Source organism: Malaclemys terrapin, chromosome 4 (assembly GCF_027887155.1).
Source record: "Malaclemys terrapin pileata isolate rMalTer1 chromosome 4, rMalTer1.hap1, whole genome shotgun sequence".
NCBI classification, from domain to species: Eukaryota; Metazoa; Chordata; order Testudines; family Emydidae; genus Malaclemys; species Malaclemys terrapin.
In genome coordinates, this window is record NC_071508.1 from 55,454,770 (window position 1) to 55,467,552 (window position 12,783).

Below are 12,783 nucleotides of genomic sequence, written 5' to 3' on the forward strand. Positions count from 1 at the left end.
AGTGTGTTTTAAGGAATGATTTGAATAAAGAGAAATAAAGTTGTTTGGTAGACCAGTCTGAGAGGAAATTCCAATTTCAGGAGCTGCATTGAAGAAGGCATGAAGACAAGAACGGGAGAAGGAAATGAATCTTACTGGACATTAGGGAGAGTAGATTGGAAGGAAGGCAAGCTTCAGGAGGAGACTCAGCAAACACAATAACTGGCAGGGTGGACTGAGTCAAAAGACATCAACTAGGATTAACTCTTGTTATTTCTTATTTTGAAAATCTGGTTTTTGTCTAATTGGTTATAAAAGTCTTAAATGACTTACATGTTGTCATATTTGTTTTATCCTAGATTGTCTTGCAAGGACATGGAACAAGAGTGACAGCTAAATCTCAGCCAAGTGGAGAGAAGGCTTTTCGCTGTGAATATGATGGCTGTGGAAAATTGTACACAACAGCTCACCATCTTAAGGTAATTGCAGAATGAGGGTCAGTAGATTGCAGGTATTCTTTGGTTACACAATTACATGGACAAAAGTAATGGAAATGTACAAGAAGTCAGACATGAGCATTCTTTTATCTTACGAAATCTCCATCAGTAGGATGTTCTAGATGCCCCAGTTCCTCCAAACTGTCATGCTTAGTGTTCTGAGATGAGGCCCTTTATAGAAAGTTGAACAGGTAATGGACTTCAGAGTGGTAGCCGTGTTAGTCTTTATCAGCAAAAACAACGAGGAGTCCTTGTGGCACCTTAGAGACTAACAAATTTATCTGGGCATAAGCTTTTGTGGGCTAGAACCCACTTCATCAGTTGCATGGAGTGGAAAATACAGGAGCAGGTATAAATACATGAAAAGATGGGAGTTGCCTTACCAAGTGTGAGGTCAGTCTAATGAGACAATTCAATTAACAGTAGGATACCAAGTCCACGAAAGCTTATGCCCAAATAAATTTGTTAGTCTCTAAGGTGCCATAGGTAATGGACTGTTATCAGTGGGCCAACAAAATACACCCCACACTTTGGGAAACGCTACCAGAAAACCTGAATTAAACAAATGCATCACAGCTGAGAACTGGAAAGACCAGCAGGAAAAAAGGTTGAACGTAAAGATTGTCAATCTTCTGATTGTCAAAGCAGGATGAATGCAGATGTGTAAGGTTCCTATATTGCAAGTATCAAAAAGTATGTCACTTATTTCTTCAAGATAGCCACCATCAGCAGTAGCCTAGAGATGCTACAATTAGAATTTAATTTCCATGTTTATATATGATGGAAAGCTCTGCTCTATCATGTGAATTCCCATATTGCTGTATTGTGATGTTTAATTCTTTAGAGTGATCAAATATTCAAAGTTGAAAAGTTGGAACAGCTCTTGTTTCTCTACTCACTCCCTGGTTCCCTTTCTCAATCCCATGCTTAGCTCTGGTACACGGAACATGTAGAGAAGTACAGATGCCAACTAGGTTAGTCACTTGCAGATGGGGGAGGGTACAATCTTGCCAGTGATAGTGCAGTCTAGAATCAGTCTCTCGCTCCATGTGAATCTAATCCTGTGATGGAGTACTGGCTAGATGTCTCATGCAGCAGGGGGAGGATCACTGGGAGGCCTCATAGGGACTGAGGGAAGATTAGAAAGTTGGCAACCCTAAACTCCAATCGCATAAAACCAAACACCCTTGCCCCACCCCTGCCCTGAAGCTCTGACTCTACCCCTTCCCCTAGGCCCCACCCCCCGCTCACTCCATCCTCCCTCCCTCCATCGCTCGCTCTCCCGCACCCTCACTAACTTTCACCGGGCTGGGGCCTGAGATTGGGGTACGGGAGGGGGTGTGGGCTCTGGGGTGGGGCCAGATATGAGGGTTTCAGGGTGCAGGAGGGGGCTCAGGGCTGGGGTAGCAGGTGCAGGAGGGGCTGCGGCTCCACCTGGGGCTGTGGGCTCTGGGGTGGGGCTGGGGATGAGGGGTTTGGGGTACAGGAGGGGGCTCAGGGCGGGGCTCAGGGCTGGGGTAGGGAGTTAGGGTGCAGGCTCTGGGAGGGAGTTCGGGTGTGAGAGGGGGCTCAGGAGGTTGGGGTGCAGGAGGGGGTGTGGGGTGCGGGCTCTGGGAGGGAATTAGGGTGCGGGAGTAGGTTCTGACCTGGGGCAGGGGGTTGGGGTGCAGGCGGGTGTGAGACTGTAGCCAGGTGGCGTGGCCAGTGGTTGCTGCAGAGCCGGTGCTTGGGATGGGGGCAGCGCACAGAGCCCCTGTGGCTGACCCTGCGCCTAGGAGCCAGACATGTCAGCTGCTTCTGGGAGACACGCAGAGTCAGGGCATTCAGGGAGCCTGCCTTAGTCCCACTGTGCCGCTGAACGGACTTTTAATGGCCTGATCAGTGGTGCTGACCGGAGCCACCAGGGTCCCCTTTCAACCAGGCATTCCAGTCGAAAAGCGGATGCCTAGCAACCCTATTGGGGTGGAGTGTAGCCCTTGAGACACACATGCACACAGCCAGACTACTGTCAATATTGCCAGTTCAGCTGTTTAGTGACCCCTTCAGTTGGCTATTCTGCATGTTTACAAAAATAGGACAAATCACCTGTTTCAATAAAAGTGATCAGGGCATCAAGTCAGATCCTGAAAACAGAGACATTACTACTTTTCCAGAACACATCATTATCCTATTTTTAAAAAACCTTTATTACTGTTTAAAAAAAGAACACTTCTTAAGCAGTTACTTCTAAGAAGAGAGACTAAACATGTAATTTTTGACAATGAAATAGTTTTTATATTCAAGAAAGCAAACAAAATACTGTATTATATCAGTGTGGTGGATGTCTTTTAACAGGTGCATGAAAGGTCACACACAGGAGATCGACCGTATCAATGTGAACATCCTGGTTGCGGCAAAGCATTTGCAACAGGTAAGTTGTGGGAGTGTGTTCTCCTGTTTGCTAGGGCCTGTCTGTCTCCTTATAAGCAGTTGCTGTTTCAAAACAATCTTTTCTTGGTTTTTGAACATGATTTTAATACATAGAAACAAAGAGATGGGGTTAAAAATACCCTGAAACATGAAAGATTAAGAAGATTGCATGAAGAACTCCTTCCATTGTAATATAGAAAGCCTGTAGGCATACTAATATAAGCAATACTCGGCTGAAAGGCCAACACAGAAACAACTGCACTTCAGTGACTTCACATAAATTTAGTTGCACTGTGTTTGTAAAGCAATTTTAAAATTATAGTACAAGGGTGGCCAAATTTACTGACCCTCTGAACCACAAATAACAATCTTCAGAAGTTTGAGAGCTGGGGCGCACCTGCCAGAACTCAGAGCTTCAGCCCCGTGAGAAGAATCTGTTGGGGCTCAGGGCGTTAGCTTTGAGGGGAAGGGGGTTTCAGGCCTTCAGCCCCATGGGAGGTGCCTCCCATTCTTTGGGGCTGAAGTCCTGCTCCTGCTGAAGCCCTGGCAGGTGTTCCCCGTGGGGCTGAAGCCCTGAGATTCCCCTCCCCGCTGGGCAGAAGCCAGAGGTGATGCATGGGGAGGGCATGTGGGGTCACGTTCCCCCCCATTTCCCTGCCAAATTTTTGCTAGGGTTTGCTGACCCTACTCAGTCTCATAGTGTCGCCGGGCCTCCTCCCTGCATGGCAGCTGCTGGAGCTGGCAAATTGAGAGCTGTGACCATGGGGAGAAGCAGCAGCAAACAGCTAGGAACTACAGGGAGTGCCACTGCTTTTGCTGCTGCCTATCCCTGCAGATCCCAGCTGTTTGCAGCTGCCTCTCCATGCAGAGCTAACACCTGGGAGCTGCAGGGAGGGGCCGCTGAGGGTAAGAGGGGGGGATGTATCTGGGGGTTGTGACTCAAGCATTTGGAGAGGCTGAACCTTTACATTTTGTCCCCCCACTATCAGCAGCCACCTGTCATCTCTGGCAGAAGCCCCTCACCCCACTGCAGGGCAGAAGCCCTGAACTCTCCCTGGCAGTCTGGTAGGTGGAGAATGTGGGGAGCTCTGCGAGCCACACTTTAGCTATGCAAGAGCCGCATGTGGCTTGCGAGCCGCAGCTTGGCCATCCCTGCTGTATACCATTGCAACAGACAGAAGGACAAATCTATTACCTTTTTTCCTATTAATGTCTAAGTGTATTTTAGGTCAGTTATTGTACCAGTTGAGCCTGGCAAACCCTGCAAATGTTTAAATGCATCTTCAAGGATTAAATGACCTGGATTAAATAGTAGTAGCTTTTCTGAGTTGGATTCTGAGGCTGTATTTGTGTTGTAGAAGTAAGAAAGAACACAAGTTAGAGGATTGGCTAACTTGGTAGACTCACTTCATGTTTTCAAATAGTGTTTTTTAATCAAAACTTCAACTGTAATGGAGATATAATGGCAGCACATTGTAAAGTTAAATCAGGAACCACATTCTGAGAATCCATGGCCTTTGCTTAGTAGAAATGTGTATATCACTATGGGACCAGGGAAGACGCATGTTAGTCTGTCTTCAGCAACTCTTTCTGGGTTCTTTGGTTCCACATTTTTCTAGGGGACTAGAGATAGGATGCTCTCAGTGGAAGGTCCTCTGCTCAGAAACTAGCCCCCACCTTGTCACTTCAGCAAAATCCCCATTTTGTTGTCCCTTCAGGGCACAGTGCAAGGCAGTCTATTTAGGGCCTAATCCAAAAACCATTGAAGAGAATGGGAGTCTTCCCATTGAGTTCAGTGGCCTCTGGATTAGGCCTTTAAATGTCTCAGTATTGTTATTTATCACAGGATTATTGCTCTAGATATTTGTCTTGGAAGGGGAGATTGTCTGTGGTTATTGCATAATGTGTTTCTAAAAAATGAAATAGCATCCGGAGGCTTGACTGATGGGTGCAATTTTATAACTCAGAATAGTTGTTTGTAAAATAAGAAGCCAATAAATAAATGGGAGCCACGTGCCAGTTGTGTCTGAATTCAGTGGGAGCAGGATTGGGCTCTGTCTGAAACTATTATGATGGGAGTAGCTGCTAAGAGAGAAAGCACAGATTGTTCTGGACTTTTTTACAGAAGTTTGAGCAAAGGTTTGACCACTTTGGTATAATCACCAGAATTTGTCCCATTGTGAGGAAAAGGAGAAAATTTTGAAAAAAGTACACTTTTTCTTAAATAAAGTGAAAGAGGATTTCTAAAATGCAAGCAGTGCTTTGTTGATCTGGTTATGTGACCAATGATGTGTTTGGAGAGTGAGATGAATAGAAGAACTGATTTTTGTTACTGATTGATCAGAGGATTTCATAACTGGACTGGTTAGCACAGCTTTTGTGACCAGATACATTCTGAATATTAGATATATTTCTATTGCAGTATTGTAACAACTAAGATTTTGTTTGCCTTCTCTCCCCCCTCTCCCCCCACCTTTCGACTTTGAAAATTGTCTTCAAGGTTATGGATTAAAAAGCCACGTCCGAACCCATACTGGAGAGAAGCCCTATCGGTGTACGGAGGAGAACTGCACCAAGTCATTCAAGACTTCTGGGGACCTGCAGAAACATATCAGAACCCACACAGGTACAAGGAGTCTTTACAACGGTCGCGCTCTCTCTCGCGCTCTCTCTCTCTCTCTCTCTCTGCTTTCTTGGTTCTTTGTTTTAAATTAAAATCTATTTAGATAGACACACTATAGAAAGAATTTAACTCTTTGCTTGTTGAGTGACTTGTACTTGTAAAATCAGAATAAGTATGCTCTGCCTTAGCGCACAACTGCTCTCAAAAGTCCCCTTTGAAGCCTACTTGACAAAACAGTGTTTTAGCATTGCAAACACCGTTGCAAGTCCTTAGCACTATAATAATGCTCCTCATCTCAACATACAATTTTTTTTGGAACAGTGCATAGGCCTTCACACTGCTATTGCAGTTGCACTATCTTTGAACCAGGTGTATCACCATTGCATCTTACACTGACTGAGTCAGTCTGCACCTTTGCAGTGCCACTGTGGATAAAAAGTACTAGAATTGCAGCTGCAGCAGAGCAATTACTCCTCCCAGTGCCAACTCTAAGTGCTGCTACTCATCCTCCAGTGACAGTTTTGTCATTTCAGAGCTAGCTGTCAAATATCTTGCCTACCAGCTGTGTGCAGGACCAAGAACTGTGGTACTCAGCTTGTCTTGGCTCTTCCTGTTTCCCCAACACCCTCAGAGCAGCAGGGAAGGACACAAAAAGATCATGCAAAAAAACAGTTTTATTAAAACTTTTCAGTTGTGTAAAAAATACAATCTTTTGGTGTGTCCCATACAGAGGTGGATCACTTGAAAAATAAAAAGAACAAAAATCCCTTATTAGCAGCAGCTATATGCATGGAAGCACTATATGCACACACCATCCACTTACTATAATAGTTGTTGTATTGACAGTCTGTACATCTATGGAATGTCACCTTCACTCCTGAGATCTGAAAAAGGGACATAAATTTAAAAATACACAGCCAGGATTACCACCTAATGCCTACTCAATCTCTAATGCCACTAAATACCTCAGGATAGTGCTCCAGCACCTCCTTGTTCTTCCTCCCCCAACCAAATACCCTTGAAGAGAGAGAGAGGAGTGGTCCCCCAATTTATTAGATGGGGTGGAATAGCGGGGAGCTTGTTGGACCACATGGAGGACGTTCTTCCTCCAGACCCTGGCCTTGACCTCCCACATCTTTGGATTTTAGAGGTTAAAAAAAGAGAGAGGGAAGGAAACCCTTAGTTGTACTTCAGATCCAGAAAAGAGAATCAAAACCACGGGGAAACAACAATTCTAAAAACTATTGAAAGAATAAAATCATTCCATCTTCCTGAGCTTCCAGATCCAAAGTCAATCTGCCAGTGGGCCAGGGGACACTTGTGATTCTTCACTATGATATCTGTGTGAGGGCATACCAGTGTTCATCACCTTCTCCTCCCAGCTCATATGCAGATCTTTGTTGAGAACTGAATCATATTAATGCAGTCATTACACAGTGCAGACAAATACATATTTAGATATCATAGATTAGTGCTCTCTAAATTTTTCATAGGATGGACCTCATCTTAAATAGAAAAATTGTCCGGTGGACTGCCCCTCCTCTCATTTTTGCAATCACGTATATTTGACAATTACAGCATTTGCTTACATAGAAAAGTCATATTAGTAAAGAATGTTATGTATTTTAATGCAATTTAGCATCTGCAACTAAGGAGTTGAGCCAGCACCATGTAACCAACCAGCTCTTCACAGACCACCAGCAAGTCTTTCACAGTCCATCGATGGTCCATGGATTGTTTGGGAACCTCTGCCACAGACATTGGATGCTTTGCCAGGAATTATGAATATATGCAACAGTACACAGGCTCAGCAGTAGTTGCAGTGAGTTCTGTTTGTGGATAAACAGAGTGATGCAGGCAAAACAGGATGACTAATGTGGATGCACTGAACCAGTGCAAGTTGCACAGTGCAGTTCTCTTCTGTAGACAATGCCAGAGTCCCTCAACCCTGATTGGCATTACGAACTAAAGCTGATATTGATCAATGCAAGATCTGCTGGTAGCAACAAAAAACACATGCCCTCATCAGTGATGAGGCACCTGACATAGTCTGCATCACCAAAACCGGGAAGGATGACTCCACAAGCCCTGGGTTGGTGCACTTCATTCCCCCAGGTTTCTCCATATATCACAGACCTAGATAGCACAAGAAGGCAGGTAGTACTGCATTCATCTTTTCTGCAAACCTGAAATGCAAGAGATGTGCCTCAGGTAAGACCACTTCATTTGAACGTATTCATCTCACAGTAGAAACCAGAGCCAAAGCGAACGTAGATTTTATGCTCACTTACAGACCACCGCAGACTAAAGGGTTCACAAGAGAGTTCACTGATACTTTGCCAGAGATGATGGAGAGATGCTCCAGACTTGTCATCCTGGGAGATTTCAACAAGGCCACTGATACCAAAGCCCAGAAACTCATCTCCTCACTTCCCTCCTGAAGGTGTTCACAAGTCATTTCTGGTTCCAGCCATAAATCCAGTCACATCCTGGACCTGATCTTCAGGCTTTATGTCAGGATAGAGAACATCACAACCTAGCCACTATTTTGGACTGATCGTTGTATCATTAGGGCAGTGGTTTCAGACTTTTCATTGCCCACACAACAAGAAAGACTAGTGACCCTGATTCAACCATGGAGACTCATGGACTCCAACAAATTTCATAACCTTCTAAAGGACAACAGTACCCCACCTGCAGAATGAGGTGTTGAGGACCTGGTGAGTCATTGCCATTCCACAGTGGTCTCAGTCACTGCTGTGCTGACCCTCAGTTGATCCCCTTCTCCCCATCACCCATACAGATCTTGGTTTTCTGACACTCTCTGTTCTGGATGAAGGGAGAAGGGGTGGAAACTTGAGTGCTGATAGTGGAAAACAAAGGCTGATTCAGATAGCATGAAAAAAAATTCCTCAAAGCCTGTGCTGTGGCTGTTACAGGCCAAGACCTCTGTTGAAGCTGCTAAATCTCACCCCAAAGAGCTATCCATTGTGGTAAACCTCTTCATCAGTCCTGAATGCCAACCTGCAACAGAGCCAAGCACCAAACACTGCAAAGAATGCCACTTCGCTGAAAAGATCATGGACGTTTAGAGAAACCGTCTCAAATAGCATGGATCTGCTCCGTCTCCATTCACCAACCAACATCCCACGTGCATTTCCAGAGTTCAGTACATTCACTGAAGAAGTTTTGTATACCCTAAAGGAGACTCGACACAAGACTTGTGACTCCGACCCATACCCTTTTTGCTTGTGAAAAAGAGTTGTGAACAACTGGTGCCACTCCTGACTGAAATAGCAAATGCCTCATTTAGAGAAGGAATCTTGCTCCTTCAAACACCCAATAGTTTGACTAACACCTGAAGAAATCCACCCTGGATACTTAAGTCCTAGTCAGTTACCATCCTGCATCAAACCTCCTATTCTTAAGCAAGTTCAGAGAAGAGCTAGCAAAAGGCTGACCATGCTCATCTAACTGACCCTAACATTCTGACCCAGCAGTCTGTATTCAGGGCAGGACACAGAACCAAAACTGCTTTATCGGCACTGATGGATGATCTCATCCTTTCAATGGATAGGCATCCATTCTCATCCTGCTGGACCTCTCTGCAGTATTTGACACTGTTGACCATGAGATTCTGCTGTCTCGCCTGAGAGGGGTGACATGAGTCCAGGATAAGGCACTAAAATGGCTTGAGTCCTCCCTGGAAGGATGTTCATGAAGCTGAACCTGAGCAAGACAGAGGTGATGCCAGTGGCCAGAGGGGAGTATTTTGAAGAGCTAATAACCATGGTGTAGTCTTCATGGGTTGAAGATGCACATCCACAATTGATCAGTTTAGTCTGTAGTGTAGGAGTACTCTTTGATCCCTCACTGGTGCTGAATTCTGACATAGCAGCATCCAAGAGTAATGCTTTCTACCATCTCCGTCTGGCTAGGAAACTTCATCCCATCCTGGCCAACTAAGACCTAGCCTCAGTTATTCATGCTTTCCCCTCTCGTCTGGAGTGCAGCAATGCAATATATCTGGGCATGAACCTTCAGCACTTAGAAAACTCCAGTTAGTACCGAATGCTATAGCGCATCTCCTCAAAATCACAGGCTACCTGGAACATCTCAGACCTGTCATTGACTCTCTATATTGGCTTCATATAAAATCTTGAATCAAGTTCAAGGTCTTCAAAGCATTCCATGGTCTGGGTCCAGATTACCCAAAAGATCTCCTAAAGCTCTGGGATGAAGACCATGATGGACAACTCTGCTCCTCTGGCCCAGTGGAACTCTCAACAGTAAGAGTAAAGCTCGTCTGTGCGTGAGACCGAATTTTCTCCCAGGGTGATCCAAGACTGGAATGAACTCCCCCAGAAACTAAGGAAGATCACAAATCTCACCAATCCACTCCAATTCCAAGGCACATTTCTTTGACTTTGCCTTCTCTAATATAAACACATAGCACCAGGTATATTTTTATTAAAAATAAATAAAGACACACATTATCTAAACAGGGCACTTCACTGCAAGTGCTTCTCCCTCTGGAGAGAGGATGAGAGAACAAACAACATGTGACAGATGTGTAGCCATGTGGCTTAATGCACTACTGAAAGGTGTTCTGATACTACGGTGACGAGTGCTGTATAAAAACCTATATAGAAAGGAAACCCTCCCTATAAATACTGAGCCTTTTCTTTTCCTTCTCCCTGATGAGACTCATAAACTTTAATGTCAAGAGGGACCATTGTGATAATCTATTCTGACCTCTGCACACCACAGACCACAGAACCTCACCCACCAACTGCTGTAATATACCCATAACCTCTGTCTGAGTTACTGAAGTCTTACTGCAACTCGCTCCCCAAACTACCTCAACCTGATTCTCCCTCTTCCTCATTGCCAGTTCTCCCCCAGGCCCACTGATTGCTGCCAGACTGGTTTCTCCACTTACACAGGGGTCTTCCCTGACCTCCCTGGTCTGGTTGAAAACTAGTAGTTGCGAGATGATCAGCTGGAAGGGCATATCTCCAGGAATTAATAATGGTTTCTGGTAGTGGGGAGGAGAGCAGGTCTTGTTCTCGAAAACAGTTCTGACCTGCTTTAACAGTTTCTGTTACTGTAACCCTCTTTAAACTAGACTAACGTAGACTAGCTAACCCAGCAAACCCTGCACTCTGCCTTTGAAATAGCCATCTTCCAGCCACCTGGAAACGGGTCTGTTTTCTAACAGTTAAATTAGAAACACAAAGGGCTGGATTCACAAACAGGTTATGTGACATTCCTGCAGGCATTCTTTACACTTGCACTAAAAAAACCTCACTTTAAGAAAACACTGTTGCTGGGCAGGTCTGGCTCCAACTCTGCTCTTTTCTACCTGTAATTTGATGTGCAATGTTCAAGGAAGAATTGTAGAAACCATGGCAACACTACATTGCGACATGCACATTTAAAACACACACATACATCCTTTTGACAGGAAACTGACAAACTTTTCTAGAACTGTTGCTTTAAAGAATTACTTACAGTTTCCTCTGCCAAAGAGCTACTTGCTCTGAAGTTTCCTGGGAGTTAACGTCTGTGTCAGGGCTTTTTTTTATTTCTGTCTTACAATAATGATCCCTGCCCCTCCCTTTCTCTCCTCCCCCCCCCCCCAAAAAAAAAACCTTCCTCAGCATGTGGGGAGGCTACCAATATAAATAATTTATTACATGATTTAAAAAAAAAAATCAATGTGGCCAATTCAATCAAGGTGGAAGTGGCCTATTTTCAATAGTTGACAAGAAGGGGTGAATTAGCACTGACTCCCTCTCCCCCCCACACTTGGTAAGGCAACTCCCATCTTTTCATGTGCTGTAATATATATACTGCCTACTGTATTTTTCACTCCATGCATCGGATGAAGTGGGTTTTAGCCCACGAAAGCTTATGCCCAGATAAATTTGTTAGTCTCTAAGGTGCCACAAGGATTCCTCGTTGTTTTTTGCTTATACAGACTAACACGGCTACCCCTCTGAAACCTATTCTAAGGTGCCGTGTTTAAAGTTCTATTACACAAAATAGATTTGTTTAAAAAAAAATAAAAATAAAGGCAGCCATGTCTGTAATGAATTTGCTTTGGTATTTTGAAGAAATAAACTAAAATGTCAGGGATATTTATCTTTAGAAAGTTGTTTCTGCCCATGCAGAGTAATCGTTTTTATTAAAGAGTTTTGACTATGAAAAAGTTTTAAATTAAAAAAAATCCAATTATATGCTAAATCACTAAAACATTTTTGACACTTTGTCAATTTCAGCTTATAAATGTACAAATTGTATAATATGCTTACATTTGATAATGTGTTTTTTTAATAGTTTAAATGCATATTTATATATTAAAGAGCTTTGAATGGGTAGGCGTCCTTAAAAACTATTGAATAAATGATACACATTTGTAATACCTTTAATCTAAATATTTACACAGTTTGAGAATTTTGCTGAAAGGCTATGTGATTTTCTCAGTTTCAGCTAAGTATTTAGTAACAATGATTCAGCTAGTCTCAGCAGAAGATTTGTTAATTCAATATGTTCCTGATATTTGTGTTCAAGCCACAGAATGTATTTCCATAAAATACTTTTTCCCAATATGATCATGAGCTGTGAAAGAGACTCCATGTGTTGTAAGGGCCAACGATTCTAAATATTTTTGTATTCTAAATCTATCACTTTGATGCTGGTTGCAAAATGGAGAAGGATTATAGGCAGAGCAATTTTAAGAAAATACTAACAAATTTTGGGCCCATGTGACTCCTAGTGATCATTTGGATCCACCCAGGCAGATGTGATTACAAGAACAGGACCAAAGACAGTAAAAATCAAAATAAAACTCTGTTCAAACCTTCTCCCAGACTTGGCTTCTTCTAGGGGTCAGCCCACATTCTAAATCCTCTTTTTTTAATATAGGTGAAGTTACAAATCATCTCCCTCAGTAATTCAGCAGAACCAATTTAACTATTTTCCCAGCAGGACTAACACCTGCTGACAGAGTGGAGTGTTTCAGGCAAAGACTGCCAGCCTCGGACATATTTCAGTATACATTTATTTCTTTCCTTCCTGTAGTATTTAGGACACAGTTTTAGTTCTTAAATAGCAAATCATTATAAAAAAGAACCCAATTTTTAAATGCTTTAATTATGATTGACTAAGGGAATGAATTGCTTTGTGCTACAGCTCTTCAAAATCAGCTTATGCTGCATATAAAAGTTCACATATTAAAAGTTTAAATTAATTTTATGAAATAAAGTGAGC

The 12,783-nt window shown here is 43.3% G+C and overlaps 1 protein-coding gene across 1 annotated transcript in view; it reads left to right on the top strand.

The window, feature by feature from the left end:
• Positions 1 to 12,783, top strand: part of ZNF143 (zinc finger protein 143) — a 70,667-nt gene that overhangs the window by 28,920 nt on the left and 28,964 nt on the right. The window contains exons 8-10 of the mRNA XM_054025189.1: positions 339 to 458; positions 2,811 to 2,886; positions 5,386 to 5,511. Coding sequence (XP_053881164.1) covers positions 339 to 458; positions 2,811 to 2,886; positions 5,386 to 5,511 — 322 coding nt within the window. The remainder of the gene's footprint in view (positions 1 to 338; positions 459 to 2,810; positions 2,887 to 5,385; positions 5,512 to 12,783) is intronic.